The sequence below is a fragment of the Callorhinus ursinus genome, unplaced genomic scaffold, assembly GCF_003265705.2.
Source record: "Callorhinus ursinus isolate GAN/ISIS: 27379988/994484 unplaced genomic scaffold, GSC_fseal_2.0 scaffold18, whole genome shotgun sequence".
NCBI lineage: Eukaryota > Metazoa > Chordata > Mammalia > Carnivora > Otariidae > Callorhinus > Callorhinus ursinus.
Window position 1 is genome coordinate 17,823,464 of NW_027397080.1, and position 18,738 is coordinate 17,842,201.

Below are 18,738 nucleotides of genomic sequence, written 5' to 3' on the forward strand. Positions count from 1 at the left end.
GATGATACCAATCTTCTACAAGGTGTAAGAGAACTCCTTTTGTAAAACTATGAATCCAAATAAATGGCTGTTTACAAAGCTGACTCTGATGGTAATTAAAACATTACCATTTTATTTCTGAAAATGCAACTTTTTAATAGTTAATATGTTATATCATTGCCATGGGTCCCATCTTAACACCCGTGTCTATCCAAGATGTTATCCACCAGGTGGCAGTTTCCCATGTTGCAGGTGTGCTACTTTAAGAGGCTTAAATAGCCTCTAGGGGGCAAGTGTGCAAGTTCTAAGATGGAACTACTTAAGAGTTTAGGGTAAAATCCCTACAGAAAGGGAAAAGAGGCTCCCTACGGAAGTTTTCTTTTATGTAGGCGGGACTTTATAAGAAAAGAGGGGAAGCCAGGAACTGTTTATGAGAGTTCACATATCTTAAAATTAACAGGAATCCTATACTCATGATACCAGGTGGTTACAGCGCAGAGACAAACAGCACATGCACCGTCTCTCCATATCCTTCATTTAATATCAGGTAGTGCTTCAACCCAAACACACACAGGATACATACCGTAGAGAAAGGGACCTGAGGGCTTCTGAGTCATGCATGGTGTGGTAGGTACAAACCTTGGCCCAGTGCAAAGGAGCAGTCAAGGGCCTGGAAGAAGGATGGTGCTCTGTTTCTCCTTCCCATTTCTCTTTCCTACTGGGCTTAAGCTAAAGTCCATGGAAGAGAAAGCATTTTCAATCAGTGGAACCATGAGGCCCCACGGCCCGGGAGGGTAGATTTGGTTGTACAGTATTACAAAATATATTTAAGAAAAAAACCCAGGCCTCCCAGCAGCAGCCCAAGTGTCAGCTGGTCCAGAGGTCTGACCTCTACATCTAGGGACAGGAAAGAGGGAGAGGGTGATTGCTGGGCACTGGTGTCAGTTTATGATGGAGCAGCATAAGATTTTCCCTGCCCTGTCAACACATATAAACATTTATAGCCCCTCAGCCCTCAGCCCTGCTCTGCTGCAAGGGAGCCGCTGAGAGTGACAGCTGGGCACAAAGTGTCCGGTGAGACCAGTTATGGGGTCTAATGCAGTGAAGTAAGCCATTCATTTAGGACCTATTTTCACACAGAGGCAAGGAAAAACCCAACTTCTGTCTCACCCTTTGGACGGAGACATTCCAACCTATACATTTACCTGTAACAAGTGTCTTGGTGCAAAACAGGCCTTAGCTTCTGCTAAGGTTTAAAGCAAAGGAAGCATGATCCAACTTTGCTCTTTCAGTCCAAGCTCTAGCTTTCGGCAAGACTGTTGCAAAAGATTTCTGAGGCAAAAAGGTCTGTGGTGAGGAAGGCAGCTATTGAAGGAATTCCAGGAGCATGAGACTGAATTTGCAGAGCTGAGTTCTGTCAGTTTCCTTTTCTACTAATATCTTCTTCCTTCAGAGCAAACTTCCTCCTTAGGACCTCAGAGATAAGGACAGCTGGGTCTTCCTCCTTCAATAAACTCCGGTTCCTGGAGACAAAATAACAGCTTGTATTTATGAAGTACTTGCTCTTGGGCAGTGTTTTGTGTCTTTGAATACATTATCTCATTTAGTCCTCACAACAATCTTACCAAGGAGTCTTTTCAGATGAGGAAACGGAAACAGAAGTGTTCTACAGTTTGCCCAAAGTCAACAGGCGCTCAGCTAGTAAGTAGCAAATCCAGAGTCCAAAACCAAGCTAGCTAGTTTCTTAACTAGAATGCTTTACTATTTCCTGAAATGGCTATAAAATGTGGGCAAGAGTAAAGGACTATCAACCAGTTAGAGTTGGCCTACTGTAGCTAAGCTTCTGCTCCCACCTCCTGTTGCTGTCTTGTCTTACTAGCATTTCCCCAGGTCAGCAGGGGAAGTGACTACGGACGTGGCTATTCTGACCTTTACTATTAGTTCTGGGGAAAAGGTGTGCTGAGGATTTCCTACAACCTTGTCTGCTCATCAGAGGAGCTCTGAGATGTTTTTAATTGGAAACATATAGGTACAACCTTTTTTTTTTTAATTAAAAAGTTTTAAATTTCTTTTTTACCTTTTGACACCCTTCACCTATTTCCCCCATTCCCACCCCCAGCCTCTGGCAAGCATCAATCTGTCCTTTATTATCTACAAGCTTGGTTTTTTGTTGTTTTGTTTTAATTTAGATTCACATATGTGATCCTATAGTTTTCTGTCTGGCTTATTTCACTTAGCATAATGCCCTCTAGTCATTATATTGTTACAAATGGCAAGATGCCTGGGTGGCTCAGTTGGTTAAGTGTCTGCCTTCTGCTCAGGTCATGATCCCAGCATCCTGGGATTGAGTGCCACATCAGGAGCCTGCTTCTTCCTCTGCCTGCCGCTCCCTTGTGTGTGCTCTCTTTGACAAATAAATAAAATCTTAAAAAAAAAAAAAAAGACGGGGGGGGGGAAGGGCAGAGGGAAAGGGAAAGAGAGAATCTTAGGCAGGCTCCGTGCTGCACAGAGCCCAAGACAGGGCTCATCACACAACCCTGAGACCATGACCTGAGATGAAATCAAGAGTCAAATGCTTAACCCAACTGAGCCACCCAGGTGCCCCCAACGTTTTTTTTTTAGAGAGGGGGAGAGAGAGGGAGGCAAATGGCAAGATTTCAGTCTTTTTTAAGGCTGAATAACATTCCATTCTGTATATATACCACAATTTCTTTATCCATTCATCCCGATGGACACTTAGTTTTTTCCGTATCTTGGCTATTGTAAATAATGTTGCAGTGAATATGGGGGTGCATCTATCTTCTCAAGTTAAGTGTTTTTGTTTTTGGATAATACCCAGAAGTGGAATTGCTGGGTCATATGGTAGGTTTTTGGGTGGGGGGAGGGGGAGAGAGAGAATCTTAGGCAGGTTCCATGCCCATTCTCAAGACCCTGAAATCATGACCTGAGCTGAAATCAAGAGTCAGATGCTTAACCAACTGAGCCAACCAGGCACCCCTCATGTGGTAGTTCTATTTAATTTTTTGAGGAACCTGCATACTGTTTTCCATAGTGTGTGCACCAATTTACATTCCTATCCATAGTCACAAGGGTTCCCTTTTCTCCGCATCCTTGCCAATACTTATTTTTTATCTTTTTGATAAGTCTTTCTAACAGGTGTGAGGTGAAATTTGTGGTTTTGATTTGCATTTCTCTGATGATTAGTCATGTTCAGCATCTTTTCATGTGCCTATTGGTCATCCATATGTCTTCTCTGGAAAAATATCTGAGTCCTATACCCATTTTTTTAATCAGACTGGGTTTTTGGTCTTGTCTTTTCATTTCTTGCTATTGAGTTGTATGAGTTCTTTATATATTTTGGATATTAACCCTTATTGGATATATGATTTGCAAATATTTTCTCCCATGCAGTAGGTTATGTTTTCATTTTGTTGATGGTTTCCTTTGCTGTGCAGAAGCTTTTTACTTTGATATAGTCCCACTTGTTTATTTTTGCTTGTGTTGCTTTTAGTGTCTGGTTGAAAACATATCATTGCCATGACCTATGTCAAGGAGCTTACTGCCTGTGTAAGATAGTGGTTGAGATTCATTTGTATGTGGCTGTCCAGTTTTCCTAGCACCATTTATGGAAGAGACTGTCTTTTCCCTACTGTATGTTCCTGGGTCGTTTGTTGTAAACTGACCATATATGCGTGGGTTTATTTCTGGGCTCTGTTGTGCTCCAATGATTTGTTTTTATGCCAATACCATTTTGTTTTAATTACTACAGTTTTGTAATAGAGTTTGAAATTAGGGAGTGTGATGCCTTCAGTGTTGTTCTTTCTCAAGATTGCTTTGGCTATTTGGGGTCTTTGGGGTTCCATACAAATTTTAGGGATACTTCTAGTTCTGTAAAGAATGCCATTGGACTTTTGATAGCATTTGCATTGAATCTGTAGACTGCTTTGGGTAGTACGGATATTTTTACGATATTTTTACAATCCATGAGCATGGAATATGTTTCCTTTAATTTCCTTCCTTGATGTCCTGTAGTTTTCAGTATACAGCTCTTTCACGTCCTTAATTTTTATCCTAGGTATTCTGTTCTTTTGATGAAATTGTAAATGGGGTTGCTAATTTCTCTGATAGTCTGTCAGTAGTGTATAGAAACACAACTGATTTTGACTTATTTTGTATCCTGCAACGTTACTGAATTCCTTTATTCCAACAATTTTTTTGAGTTTTTAGGGTTTTCTGTATATCATGTCATCTGCAAATAGTGAGTTTTACTTCTTCCTTTCCAGTTTGGATGCCTGTTCTTTTTTTCTTTTTTTTGCCTAATTGCTCAGGCTAGGACTTCCAATATTATGTTGACTAAAGTGGCGAATGGGCATCTTTTTCTTATTCCTCATCTTAGAGGAAAAGCTTTCAGCTTTTACCGTGGAGTGTGATGTTAGCTGTGGGCTTGTCATATCTGGCCTTTATTATTATGTTGAGGTATGTTCTTTCTATACCTGCTTTGTTGAAAGTTTTTTTTTTTTTTATCACAAATGGATGTTGAATTCTGTTGAATGCTTTTTCTGTATCTATTGAGACGAACATGATTCTTATCCTTTGTTTTATTACTATGGTACATCGTATCGATTTGTAGATTGTTGGACTATCCTTGCATTCCTTGAATAAACCCCACTTGATATAAAAGGATTATATACCTTTTAAGGTATTGTTGAATTCAGTTTGCTAATATTTTGTTGAGGATTTTTGCATCTATGTTCATCAGGGATATTGGCCTATAATTTTATTTTCTCCTGGTGTCATTGTATGGTTTGGTGTAAGGATAATGCTGGCCTTGTAAAATGAATTTGAAAGAGTTCCCTCATCTTCTCTTTTTTGGAAGAGTTTAAGAAATACTGGTATTCTTTGAATGTTTAGTAGAATTCACCCAATGAAGCTATCTACATGGTCCTGGATTTTTATTCATTGGGAGGTTTTTGATTACTGATTTAATCTCCTTACTAGTAATCAATCTGTTCAGATTTTCTATTTCTTTATGATTCAGTCTTGGTAGATTGTATGTTTCTAGGAATTTATCCATTTCTTTTAGGTTGTCCATTTGTTGGCATATAATTTTTATAGTCTCTTATCCTTTGGTGTCTGTGTTATTAGTTGTAGTATCTTTCATTTCTGATTTTGAGTCTTTTTATGGTGATTCTGGCTAGAGATTTGTCAATTTTATTTATTTTTTCAAGGACCCATCAATTAACTTTCACCTTTTCTGTTGCTTTTTAGTTTCTATTTCATTTATTTCTGCTTTAATCCCTGTTATTTCCTTCCTTCTACTAACTTTGGGTTTCATTTGCTCTTCTTTTTTTTTCTGGTTCCTTAAGGTGTGAAGTTGTGTTATTTGGGAATTTTGTTTCTTGAGATGGGCACTCACTGCTATGAACGTCCCTCTTAGAAACTGTTTTTGCTGCATCTCCTAAATTTTGGTATATTTCCATTTTGTTTGTGTCAAGGTTTTATTTTATTTTTATTTATTTATTTTGATGGAGAGACAGAGAGAGAGGGGACACAAGCAGGGGGAGTGGGAGAGGGAGAGGCAGGCTTCCCTCTGAGCAGAGAGCCCAATGTGGGGCTCGATCCCAGGACCCTGGGATCATGACCCGAACTGAAGGCAGATGGTAAATGAGCCACCCAGGCGCCCTTTTGTGTCAAGGTATTTTTTTGGTTTCTGATTTGACCCCACCCCCCACCCAGTTGTTTAGTAGATGATGTTTAATCTCCACATATTTGTGAATTTTCCACAGATTTTGTGTAACTCATTTCTAGTTTCGTATCACTGTAAGTTGGAAAAGATGCTTGATATTTCAGTCTCATTTCTAGTTTCATATCACTGTAGTTGGAAAAGATGCTTGATATTTCAGTCTTCTTAAATTTATTCAGACTTGTTTTGTGCCCTACCACATGATCTAGCCTGGAAAAAGTTCCATGTGCACTTGAAAATGTATATTCTCCTGGTTTTGGAAGGAATGTTCTGTATGTATCTGTTAAGTCTACCCAGTCTAACAGGTCATTTAAGGCCAGTGTTTTCTTGTTTTCTGTCTGGATGATCTATCCGTTGATACAGGCGGGGTATTTAAGTCCCCTGCTATTATTCTATGGTTGTTTCTCCCTTCATGTCTGTTAGTATTTGCTTTATATATTCATAAATATTTACAAATGTTATATCATCTCTTGTTGGAGTGACTTTTATTATTATATAATGCTCTTTGTCTTGTTACAATCTTTGTTTTCAAGTTGACTTTTTTTCTGATATAAGTATAGCCACCTCGGGCTTTCTTTTGGTTTTTATTTATACAGAATATCTTTTTCTATCCCTTCACTTTGTGTGTTTTTACATCTAAAGGAGTCTCTTGTAGGCAACATATAGGTTTTGTTTTTTAATTAATTTAGCCACTCTCTTGATCAGAGTCAATTTACATTTAAAGCAGAATTATTGATAAATATGTACTTATTGCCATTTTATTGTTTTCTATTTCTTTAGTTCTCTGTTCCTTTCTTCTCTGGCTCTCTTCCTTTGTGGTTTGATGACATTCTCTAGTGGTATGCTTATATTCCCTTTTATCTTTGTGTATTTACCATAGGGTTTTGTTTTGTAGGTAAGATTAGCCTTAAGTATAACAACATATCTGTAAGTCTATTTTAAGTTGATAAAATAGTTGCCAACTTAAGTTTGATCACATTCTAAAGCTCATCGTTTTTACTCCCATGTTTCTGATGTCACATTTTACATCTTTTTATCTTGTGTATTCCTTAATTATTGTAATCAGTTATTTTTACTACTTTTGTCTTTTTGACCTTAGTAAGTGATGAATCCACTATTTTTATCATCTTTCCAGTGAGAGTTATTCTTTGATATGTGTTCCTGTTACTTACTAGTGCTCTTTTCAGCTTAAAGAGGTCATTTTAACTTTTCCATCTGAGCTGCCGACATGCCATCCAGACTGAGGAAGACCCGGAAACTTCGGGGCCACGTGAGCCATGGCCACGGCCGCATCGGCAAGCACCGGAAGCACCCAGGAGGCCGGGGTGATGCTGGTGGCATGCATCACCACAGGATCAACTTCGACAAATATCACCCAGGATACTTTGGAAAAGTTGGTATGAGACATTACCACTTAAAGAGGAACCAGAGCTTCTGCCCAACTGTCAACCTTGATAAACTGTGGACCTTGGTCAGTGAGCAGACACAGGTAAATGCTGCCAAAAACAAGACTGGAGCTGCTCCTATCATTGATGTGGTGCGATCGGGCTACTACAAAGTTTTGGGAAAGGGAAAACTCCCAAAACAGCCTGTCATCGTGAAGGCCAAATTCTTCAGTAGAAGAGCAGAGGAGAAGATTAAGGGTGTCGGGGGCGCCTGCATTCTAGTAGCTTGAAGCCACATTTGAGAGCGTTCATTAAATGCTAACAAGTGCTTTTCTCTTCTGGTCTGGGTGTAAATGCTTTAGCACCCCTACCTCCTTACCTGTACATCAGAAATCCACCTAACAGATTCTAGGAGTAAGGGTATGAGGGCCTGAGACCCTCTGCCAACTCCCCTCAGAAAGTGTGAAAGAGAGCACCAGCACTTAGAGGACTTGGCCCAATACCTAACTTGAACATTTTCATTTATAACATGAGAATGATAGCACATGTAGTTGAAAGGCCAGTTTGCATTGTATATTCTGAATTTACAATGAGGGGGGAGAACACACTTTTTAACTGTAGTACACGGCGCCTGGGTGGCTCAGTTGGTTAAGCGACTGCCTTCGGCTCAGGTCATGATCCTGGAGTCCCGGGATCGAGTCCCACATCGGGCTCCCTGCTCAGCAGGGAGTCTGCTTCTCCCCTCTGACCCTCTTCCCTCTTGTGCTCTCTCTCTCTCTCATTCTCTCTCTCTCAAATAAAGAAAATCTTTAAAAAAAAAAAAAAAAGAGGTCATTTTAACATTTCTTCTAAGGCTGATTTAGTCGTGATAAACTCCTTTGAGTTTTGCTTGTCTGGAAAACTCTCTCTTTAGTTCTGATAACTTTGCTTGGTTGGAAATTTTCTTCTTTCAGCATTTTGAATATATTGTCTTACTCCCTCTGGCCTGCAAAGTATCTGCTGAAAAACGTGTTGGTAGTCTTATGGGGGTTCCCTTTTACGTAAGTTATTTTTCTCTTGTGGCTTTTAGGGTCTCTTTGGGTTCATCTTATTTGCAACTCTCTGGGCCTCCTGGATCTGGATGTCTGTTTGCTTCCCCACATTAGGGACATTTTCAACCATTCTATTTTCTTTTTTTAAAGATTTTATTTATTTATTTGAGAGAGAGCGAGAGATCCAAGCACAAGCAGGGGGAGGGGCAGAGGGAGAGGCAGGCTCCATCCCAGGACCCTGGGATCATGACCCGAGCCGAAGACAGATGCTTAACTGAGCCACCCAGGTGCCCCTCAGCCATTCTATTTTCAAATAAGACTTCTGTACCTTTCTCTTCCTCTGGGAGCCCTATAATGAGAACATTAGTCCATTTGATGTCCCGCAAGCTATCTTTACTTTTTTTTTTCCATTCTTTTTTCTACTTGTTGCTCTGATTGGGGGAGTTCTACTGCTTTGTCTTTTAGTTCACTTATCCTTCCTTTTGTTACTTCTGTTACTCCTATTAGAGGAGTTCGGGGCAAACTAGATGAATTTTTTAGTTACTGTGTTCATCAGCTCCGTGACTTCTATTTAGTACTTTGGTGTATTTTCCATCTCTTTGTTGAAGTTCCTTGTTCATCCACTCTCCCCAGTTTGGTGAGCATCTTTATGACCTTTGAATTCTTTATCAGGCAGATTACTTATCTGTTATTAAGGCTTTTTCCAGAGGTTTTTATAAGAGATCTAGAATTCATAGTAAAATGTTCACATCACAAGGGAACTATGGGAACAAAACCAACTCCAGATTGGGGTAGGTTTGAGTTACCTAACACATCAAAAATATCTAGAAAATTGGTGCTTTAAATTCTAGTGAACTTATATACATCCTTATGAAGACATTTTACTGGTCGTTAGGTAGGTATAAGATCAGTCTGTCACACTTCTGAATCTTTGCTGATGTTGCTACTTTCTCATTTTTAGTCATCAACCCAGCTCTTTCCATTAACAAAGGAAAAAAGATCCCCAGACATAAGGCTCCACTCCTTGGGGGTTCTGCTTTAGTAAGTTTGTGTATTTATAACAAATCTTAGCAGTTCTGCTGGACAGCCAGGTTTAGAGTCTCAAATGCCTGGATTTGGAGAGCTGGTTTGCGTAAGGGACTACTGTATTTTAAAGCAGAAACCCCAACTTTATGAAATTCTCCTTCCATCAAAAATAAGTCTACCAGTTTGGGGGACAGAAGTTGGATTAGATGAGCCTTCTTGTAAAATTTCTACTAATGATTGGGTTAGATCACCCCAACCAAATGTAAAATGTTTTTTCCTCAAACTGGAGCCCGAGGTGTTATTAAGCAGGCAAGCTTTGTGAATGAAGTAATACACAGCTACTACTGAAGACTTAACTTTGTAAATTCTTTCTACTAGATCATTGGCCACAGGCGATTTAAACAGTAAACACACCACCAGAGCTCCTTATCACATACTTACAGATCTTGGCTCTGTTTCATCCGGTGAAAGTCCTTTAGGATCCCCATCATATCTGCAAAGCTGCTGGCCTTGGACAGAGAGACACAGTCATCCTCTTCAGATGAGCTGCAGGTAGCTTTGTGTTCTGGTTTGCAACATTCAGGGCTGGCAGAACAAAGCAGGGGGACTGATGGAAGCTCAGGGACCTCTACCTCGGTCTCCTCGGTGATGTCACTAATGACAAAGGAAGTTGTAGAGTGGAATGAGGATCCAAAACAAGGTAAGGGAGAAGAGACATTTGAACTTCCTGGAGATAAGAAATCTGGCGTTAATGAAGCCGAAGCTGAAAGAGAAAACAACAGGCATGGATGGACATTGGGACTAGAATACAGCAGTAGTATCTTTTCCCTACAAGCACTGCCTATCAAACATTCATTTCCTGGGCTTGACATGACACCCTAGGAGAGCCCAGGATGTTATCTGTAAGCCTGTGGAGATTCCTCCACTACCCACCCCTCTCAGAATCTAAAGAAGATGGAAAAGCACTGAGCTCTTCCAGTGTTCTGTGAGGGTGGAAAAACCCACCCCATAAAGGCTTAGGCTTCTAAAAGCTCCCATTCTGCAGTGGGCTATGGAGTGACTGCCCTACTTCTACCAAAGCAACGGTGACAAAACAAAGGCCAGAATGTGTCCTTTTCTCTAACTGGGCTAGTGCTTGTGACTGTGCTCCTATCCGTGACGTGAAGAAATAGCAAAAACAGAATGGTGTAGTCGTCCTAATTTCTCAAATCTTGAAAGAATTTCCAAAACACAAGATTTTGTTTCATTTTTCATCAACTACTTCATCTTGACTCTTGGATGACAAAAATGTAGCCAATGTAAAATGGAAAATTCAAGTACAATTCCTCTATTAAACTGCCATATGAGCGAATTAAATATATGAGAATTTTGCCAATAGGTAAGGTTTGGGAGCTATGACTTTAAGTTGACAAGGAGCAAAAAAGTGAGGATGGATAGAACGAACAGGATGATAAACCCTGGGCAGCTTGGGAGAGAGCCAATGTTGGTGTTTCATGCACTGGGTCAAGGCAGACTCCCATCCATTTCCAGTGGTGGTTCTGCCTTAACTGCAGACAGACAGGTGGAGGGATAGAGAGGTCTCTGGGGGAACAAGGAAAGGGAAGATATGTAGATAGGAAGATAGCTTAAAGGGGATCTCTCTCTTAATGGTGGGGAATCCTTATTTCTCATTGAAAAGGGAAGCTGCTTGAGGGCTCATGGAAGAGGGTGTTGGTTTTTGTAGCCAAGGGAGGGAATCTGCGGGGGGGGGGGTCACAGGTTAAGTGAAGATTTTGTACCTAATCAAACCAGTCAGCCCAAAATGGCTGATGGAAACCAGCCAAGGAGTACTACAGGCTAGCCAGTCCTCAGGACAACCCCAGAGCCCTGGGCCTTTGTTCCCCTGAACCACGGACCATCATTTTCCTACCCTTATCCTGTACCAAAAGCCAGAGGTAAAGGAACAACCTGCTAAGTTCTGGCCCTGACTCAAGGGCTCCTACCTGCATCAGCTGCCACTATCTTAGCAATCTGGCTGCGCAGGTGGCTCAACTCATCCTGCAGCTCTGTGGTGCGGGTTAGGGCTGGCAGGGCTGGCTTCTTCAAGGCCAGAAGCCTCTCCTCGGACCCACGCAGGTTGGGCACTGAGGCATTGCGCTGCATGACAATCAAAGGGCTGGGCTTCCAGGTATGCCTCAGGGGCCGTGTGTCACTTCTGGACCAGGGAAAGACAAGTATGTCAGAGACAGCCAGCCACTGCACCCCTTCTAAAATTCCTTCACCCATTCCTACACAAGTAACACAGCCAGGCTCTGCTCCCACTCAGAGCCCATAGCTTTTGTTCCTGTTGCCCTCAGCCCCTCATAAGCACTTCCCCTGTTGCCTGCCACCTCATGTGGGAAGGAGCTCCCCATTCCCCAGCAGACCAGCTACTGCCTCAGCTACCTGACCCGGGCATATGTCTCCTCTTCATCCGCAGCAATCCAGGCGATGTCAGCCAGAGTAGGGACTGGGGGTACATCCCTCAGACACAGATCAGAGATGTTGGGCAGGGTCTACAAGGAAGCAAAAGTTATCAAAAAACATTTATTGACATCATGAGACTATCAAAGACTGCAAAACAAAAAGGAGGGGCACCTAAATATCAGGAAGGCTTCCTAGAGAGGGGAGAAGACAGTTCCTGGTTGGAAAAAGGACAGAAAAGAGTTGGTGGGATTACAAGTAGTTCAGCACACCTGGACAGAGCTGGGGGTAAAGGGTGGTTTGCAAGAGGCAGGAAAGTGAATTAATAACTTTGATTCTAAGACCAATAATGAGCCACTGGAAGATTCTGAGTAAGAATCAGATTTTGAAAGATTACTCTGGCTGCTGTGTAGAACATGCTTGAGAGAGTGAAGAGATCAGTTATGAGGCTGTTCTATCTTCCAAGCAAAACATGGTGGCCTAGAGCAGGATTGGGACCTATTTTTATATATAAACTTTTATTGGAAAGTCACACCCATTCACTTAAGTATCGTCTGTGTTATTTTTTAAGCCGCAACTGCAGAAGTGAGTAGTTTTAACAGTAGTTATGGCCCCCACACTAAAATATTTACTATTTAGCCTCTTAAAACATTTGCTGACCCCTGGCTGGAGCAAAAGAGTCTTCAGTGGGACTGGTGAGAGTTACCTTTCAACAGAGATGGCCACTAAGAGCACCTTGCTTTCTGAAGCTATGAGAATACAGGTACAAGGACATCAACAAGAAGTTTCTTGGGCTGGCTCTTTACAACACCTCCATAGCTAATTGGGATCTACACTGTTATAGCAACTCTGCTTTAAGCAAACCGGATAATTTTAATATTTGGATTTAAATAAAAAGAAATGATTAATCATACCAAAACAAGAGGATTCCTTAAAATAGCCCCTCAACTCAGATGAACAATAACCAGGGAACAGACAAGTCTGAGTGACTTTATGTTAAATTAAAGATCAGGAGGATTCAATCATGCTATGATTGTAACAAAGTAAAAAAAACAAAAACAAAAACACATGCATCTAGAAGAAGATGGAAAGGAACTACACCAAAACATTATTAACTATTTTGTGTGATGAGTGTGTGATTATAAGTAATTTATTTTCCTTTCTTTTTTCACTTCACGATCTAATATTTTTGTATGGGTAAATTTAAAAAATCAGTACGGTTCCTTTAAATAAGGGAATTAATTTACAACAGAAATCCAGGGACAGTTTCTACACATGAGTTAAATTCAGATGTTTCTGCTATAGATTGGTAGATGGATCAGGAGCTGATAGCTCTAGCTTTTATTTTATTTTTTAAAAGATTTTATTTATTTATTTGAGACAGAGAATGAGATAGAGAGAGCATGAGCGGGGGAGGATCCGAGGGAGAAGCAGACTCAATGCTGAGCAGGGAGCCCGATGTGGGACTCAATCCTGGGACTCCAGGATCATGACCTGAGCCGAAGGCAGCCGCTTAACCAACTGAGCCAACTCAGGCACCCCATATAGCTCTAGCTTTTAGATAGGGAACCTGGATCTCATAGGAGCAATGTGATGCTCCAAGATTACACAGGAAAGGACTTCCACTGACCCAAAGTTACTGCTAAAATAGGCCATTTAGGGGAAGCCTCCATTTGTTTTCCTTTCCAGAATGCTGCTCCGCTATTGACAATTAAATGCGTTAAAACATATAAAGTATTTAGCACAGTGCCTGGCATACAGTATGTGCTCAGAAAATGTTAGCTAGTATTACTAATACTATTCACACCTACTCCTGATCTGTGGGAGCCTGTGCCCTTGATCGTCCCTGCCCAGAAGCATCTGGCCAAAGGACTGAAGAGGTTATAGCCAAGTGTAGGGGCAACATCCACTGAGTCCCTCACACTCCCTAGTTGTGCTTCCCTTTGTTTCTGATGCTTGAGGCAGCTAGGACCACATCCTGCCCATGCCATTTAGGCAAATCTGGATAACTGGCTATCCCAGGGCACAGCATAGCCACCCCACATCATATACTTCCAACTCCATTCCTGACTCTAATACCAACCCTGACACCATTTCTGACTCCAGAACGAGTTCCTACAATTTCACAGCTCAGCATCTGATACAGAAACTCAGCCTCCTTCATTTCTGTTTCCATTGGGCCCATGTCTTTTCAGGCATATATTTGTTTCCTCTGTGTAGGCAGAAAGCTGAAGTACCTCTCTTGTGTCCCAGTTCCCCAAACGTACATTTCTTAAGTATCTAGCCTGGAGGTGGTTCTTAACCATTAATTCTTAGAGGGAGGTAGCTGGGACTAATAAATGCTACTTAGCTTTCCACTGCAGAGTGGCGGGGTGGGGGAGTTCTCAAAGACATGTGCCAGGCAAGAATCTGCTGCAGAGTCAGTGCTAAAGGCCCCTAGATACAGAGGTAAGCCTTAAGTGCTCTAGTAAAGGAGTGGCCAGACTTGGCCAGAAAGAAAAGGATGGGGAGTAATGGCCTCAGGGAAACATAAAGATAGACGGCTAAGTGGTCAAGTCTTAGGGCTAGTAAGAAAAGCAGAGTTTGACTCAGTCACACAACACTCAGTGTCTCACATGGAGATCTGCCAGGGTTGCAGGCAAACATCTGAGGGCAAAGACATGGCTACTCTGGGAATCTGGCTTAGCAAGGGCCTTTGGCCTACTCTGATGAACTGGACTGCAGGAGCCTGATGAAATCTTAGTCACTTAGTGGCATCAAAGATGCAAGGTTATTCATTTATGAACAGACTGGAAGTCTGTTGTGGTCATAGTTGTGTGTGCAATCAGGAAGGCACAGTGACCGGTATCCATTATATGCACTTAATAAATATTTCTTGACAAAATGAAAAAGTGATCAGGAAAGCAACCTGCCTTAGCAACACCAAGTAGTCTGGGGCACAGAAGCAGCACCATCCTCCCAGAGCCTCTGAGCCTCTACTTACCCTGCTCTTTTCAGCATACTTACCTCGAAGGATGCCCGGGGACATGGCTTCAGGGGCAGGTTGGTCCCAATTCTTCTCACTACACTGCGAGCAGCCCCATGTGGCTTGTTTTGCCAGATTGGGATGGTCTAAAGGAGAGAAACAAGGAGTCTCAGAGATGGGTCCAACTACTGTTCCATTCTACCCTTCTCCCCTTTAGCAGGCAGACTAAAGTCCCCAATCCCAAGGACAGGGCACTGTGTGTGGGTCAAGTCCCAATATAAGTGAGGGCAGATTCCCCAGCTGCCAGCCATTTAAGGGGACATCTGCTGCCAAGGCATGGTAAATGCTGGGAGGACCCAGTGAAAGCATGAGGAATTAGTTGGGTATAGGGATCATATAGGTTACCCACCCTTCCCTCTGCCCAGAAAAGCAGACACACATTGACTCCTTAACAGCCCCCAAGACCACACTTGGTTTTGCCTATTGGGGGCAAGCAGTGGGAGTATGTGGAAGGGTCGCCTCCAGGGGAAAGGAAGAATTAATTGGAGAGTCTCAGAATTTCCTACAGAATTTCAGCAGGCCCAGTGCTCAACCCTTCCCCACCACAGCCCTGCCCTGGGAATGCCCCTTACCACACTGGCTTCCATTCCTGACATTTCAACCAGCTCCTGGACTTGAAGGACAAGGCAGCCACAGGGAAGCTCTGGGGGCTTGGGGAGGCTGGAGGCGTGATTCCTTCATATCAGGCCATCTTTAAGGAACATCAGATCTCTCCTCCTGTGAAACAACCCCCACAGTGGAGACTCTGGCTACCACACAAGCCCCATAATAACCAGGTCCTGCAGAGTTATAACTAACACCAAGATTTCTCTGATGTTTCACAGGGGAGAAAAACAACCCAAGAGGCTGCCCTCACCCAACAATGGCTTCAAATCCAGACCCTTGAAGGTTCTGTTCCAGACCTGTGGCATGAGCTTGGCCAACTCTGGGAGCTTCCTGATCCCTTAGGTTTCCTGAGGCATTACTTGTAGAGATGTAGCAAGAACTTTCTTGGTAGTTTAAAAGCCAAATTGTAGGTACCATTCAAACCCAGCATTCATTCTTGAAGATGGGGTATAAAAGCCCCAGCATGTGCCACCAAGCCTAGTACTGCTGAGTCTAGGCAAGGGGGAGATGTAAGGTAGACAACGGTAGAATAAACAACCAGCTCTTGTCAATCTCAGTCTACTGGACTACAGGGAAAAGAGCCAAAAATTTTATCCCGTTTAGCCATTCTGAATGTTGGTTTTTCCATATGTAAAAAGAGGACAAGAGCTGCCATCCTAGATTACCTTAAGGATCAATCAGCGAAATAGGGTAAGATTTTAAAGCGCTTAATGAACTGTTAAAACACAACACGGATGGGATCACTCCTGACTGTATTCTTCACAGCTGCTCTTATAGGGTGAGCAGATGCAATCAATGAACTCATTCCCTTGTTCATCAAACGTAACAATACCCACTGTGTCAGGCCCCGTGCTGGGCACTGCAGGGGCTATGGAAGGAGGAAGACACACCCAATGCTCTCAAGGAACACATAATATGAGAGAAACAGGACTTGAATACATAATTCTACCAAAGGCTGAGTATCACACTCTTAAGAAAGGTACACTAAGCAGGTGGTGGCCCCTGGCCCCAAGGCCTTATGGTGAGTTCAGAGGGGGTAGGAAGGGATGAAAAACAGCAACGATAGCACAGGTCCAGGACAGGAAGGCAAGGGAGGCATAGGCATAAAGAGCAGAGAAAGGTAAACCGGTGGTCGAGTCATGAGGGCTGGGAATGCCCAGGTAAGAAGTCACTGGGGAGCCAAGGACACGCTCTTCACAGGGGATGGACTGAAACCTCCCTTGCAGGATTTCTCTTTCACCTGTGGGAGAGGAGTTATCACTCACTTTACAATACAAATGGGGAAAGGAAGCTGGAGAGAGGAAGGGAAGTGTCTAAGGTCACTCAGTGGTCACGCCAGTAGAAAGCACTTCAAGTCTGGTCTAGATGCTGCTGCCTTCTGCGTGGGCTCAACTCCGTGCAGTTCCAGGCTTTTAGCAAAGTCCCTCTGTGTGCCAGGCTCTGTGCTGAACGTCAATGCCTGCCACAAGTTTCACAGAACAGTGCTTCCCTGTGTTTCTCGCTCTGGACACTACAGCCACTTCCTCTCCAAACTTACCTCCAAAGACTCAGGCCTAACACAGCAGCCAGAGGGATCTTTCTAGGACACGTTGCTCCCGTCTAACCCCCGCCCCCCCCCCCCCCTACAGCCATCAGGGTGACATCTAGACCGGGCACCGGCCCTCCACAATCAGGCCCAACCTAACCAGACCAAACTCCAAGGCCTACAATTGGGCCCCTGCCCACCTGACAGCCACACCTCCCACGTTCCCCTTGCCCTTCAGCCACGCGGGCCGCCTCTCAGCTCCCATCCACACTCTCTCTCCGCCGGAAACACCAGCACGTTCTTCACCAAGCTCATCCTTCTTCATTCTTCAGAGCTCAAGCATCACCTCCCTTTCCCCAACAGTCAGATCCTTACTGCCTCCCCCCCCAGCACCCCACGTTTCCTTCTGAGTCCTCTCACAATAGTAATTAGAACCCGCGTAGCCTGCCGTCCGTCGCAGCGCAGGAGCTTCCCCAGGCACAGCACAGTGCCTGCCTAGTCCCCACTGAGCACTTCAACGTTTGCTCACGAACGAAGGAGAACTCCGGCTTAGCCTTCGCCCCCCTCCCCGCCCCAAGTGTCATCGGCTCGAAGACTTCCCCCAGTTCGCTGGCAACGCAGGTTCTCAGCACCCCTGCGTTCCCACGACCCCTCTCCAGGCCGCCGTCACGGCCTGTTCACACACGCTCTCCCGCAGGAGACTCGCGGCTCCCCTGGGGCAGGGTCTGCTCTCATCACCCCGGCGCCGGGCGCCCCACCGAGGCCGCCGCGCTCGGTGGAACCTGGCGAGCGACAGCCCGCGTGGGCCCCTTGCGGCTGCACTGGGGGAGCCGCTGCGGGGACCTTGCCCGGGACCCGCCTCCTCTCCGCCGTAAGGGCTCGACCCCAAGGGGCCAAGGTCGGCCAAGTTCTCGCCGCCGGCCCTGGCGGCCCTCGGACCCACAGGCCTGGGCCCGGGTCCCAGAAGGAGCGAGGCGGCCGAAGTGGCGCGGCCGAAACGAGAAGCCTCTGCTGTAGCACAGCCACCGAAGCTGGGTGACTCGAGCGAGCAGCTACCCCCCCGGGCACTGAGTCCTCCCACCCTCAGCCGAACGAGGCGGACTACACGGGCTCCCACGAGAACTGGCGCGGAAAGAGGAGCCGCGGTCTCCGCACAGCGCCTGGCACTAGGCCGCACCGACAGTCGGGCTAGGAGACGGCGCTCCCGCCTCCGTAGAGGCACTCGGACCTACTCTCACCTCAGACTCCGGCTGCGGGACTCACTCACCTCACGGCCCCTCCTACCACAGCGGGCCGCCCAGCCTCAACCGCCCTCACTTCCGCTGACTCGCCCCCGGAAGCGATCCATTGCGGCTGCGCACCGGGCGGCGTCCCCGCGCGCCCTCGTAGGCGGAAGGCAGCTTCGGCGGGGGCGGGGCGGTGGGCGGCCTCACGCGGAGATCCCGAGGAAGGGGCCACGCCCACTGCCGAGACCACGCCCACGCTGGCCCGGCCCTTGGGAAAAGCTGACGGCGCTTGGAGATCCCCGCGGCCTAATTGGCCGCATCCACCGCCGGTCTCCACCTCCTTGCTGCTTTCCTCTGGTAGTCCTGATCCGACCTCTAGCGGCGGAGGTCTACGTCCCTGCCCGGACCCCAGATTGTGTGGCGTCTGCTGTCCCTATGCCTAGGCACACTTAAGACTCCTCCCCCTGGCGTTCCAGGCCCTCCGGACCTACCTCTTGCCTTACCTCATTTCGCCCTGGTTCGCTCTGCACGCGTCTAGCTTCCCAGCCAAGACCCTCTACAGTCTTCTGTCCGGCAAGAAGAGGCCTCTCTCTCCTCTGACTACTGCCCTTCAGCTCTTTGTAGCTGTCTTCTATTTTAGCCTTTATGTATCTCTCTCTGTCACACACACACACACACACACACACACACACACACACACACACGGTAGATTCAGTGAGAGAGTAAATCAATGGGCAAGACCCCAGAGGC

At 44.9% G+C, this 18,738-nt stretch overlaps 2 protein-coding genes across 7 annotated transcripts; one reads left to right on the forward strand and one right to left on the reverse strand.

The window, feature by feature from the left end:
- Positions 1 to 84: 84 nt before the first annotated feature.
- On the reverse strand, positions 85 to 18,148 carry MTFR1L (mitochondrial fission regulator 1 like). Of its 6 annotated transcripts, XR_012381335.1 has the most exons (8): positions 18,001 to 18,092; positions 15,204 to 15,348; positions 14,613 to 14,717; positions 11,589 to 11,698; positions 11,147 to 11,358; positions 9,606 to 9,927; positions 1,185 to 1,502; positions 85 to 708 (listed from the first exon to the last, which is right to left on the reverse strand). XR_012381335.1 is itself a non-coding variant. In XM_025856334.2 (7 exons), the coding sequence occupies exons 2-7, from the start codon at positions 15,225 to 15,227 to the stop codon at positions 1,397 to 1,399; spliced, it is 879 nt and encodes a 292-aa protein (XP_025712119.1). In that variant the 5' UTR covers positions 15,228 to 15,348; positions 18,030 to 18,148; the 3' UTR covers positions 85 to 1,396. The 6 variants fall into 6 exon arrangements, 5 of the variants coding, with proteins under 5 accessions (XP_025712119.1, XP_025712118.1, XP_073759248.1 ...); XM_025856334.2 differs by having other exon boundaries at positions 85 to 1,502; positions 18,030 to 18,148; XM_025856333.2 differs by having other exon boundaries at positions 85 to 1,502.
- Positions 6,944 to 7,897, forward strand: LOC112811860 (large ribosomal subunit protein uL15-like). Its single transcript, XM_073903150.1, has one exon. The coding sequence runs from the start codon at positions 6,951 to 6,953 to the stop codon at positions 7,395 to 7,397; it is 447 nt and encodes a 148-aa protein (XP_073759251.1). The 5' UTR covers positions 6,944 to 6,950; the 3' UTR covers positions 7,398 to 7,897.
- Positions 18,149 to 18,738: the final 590 nt, after the last annotated feature.

Excerpts from the sequence above, each read along its gene's own strand:
- LOC112811860 (XM_073903150.1), top strand. The coding sequence starts at position 6,951 with ATGCCATCCAGACTGAGGAAGACCCGGAAACTTCGGGGCCACGTGAGC.
- MTFR1L (XM_025856334.2), bottom strand. The coding sequence starts at position 15,227 with ATGTCAGGAATGGAAGCCAGTGTG. Across the intron at positions 11,359-11,588 it reads GAGACATATGCCCGGGTCAG|AAGTGACACACGGCCCCTGA; the intron begins GTAGCTGAGGCA and ends TCCCTGGTCCAG. Across the intron at positions 1,503-9,605 it reads ATGAAACAGAGCCAAGATCT|GAACCGGAGTTTATTGAAGG; the intron begins GTAAGTATGTGA and ends TTTTGTCTCCAG.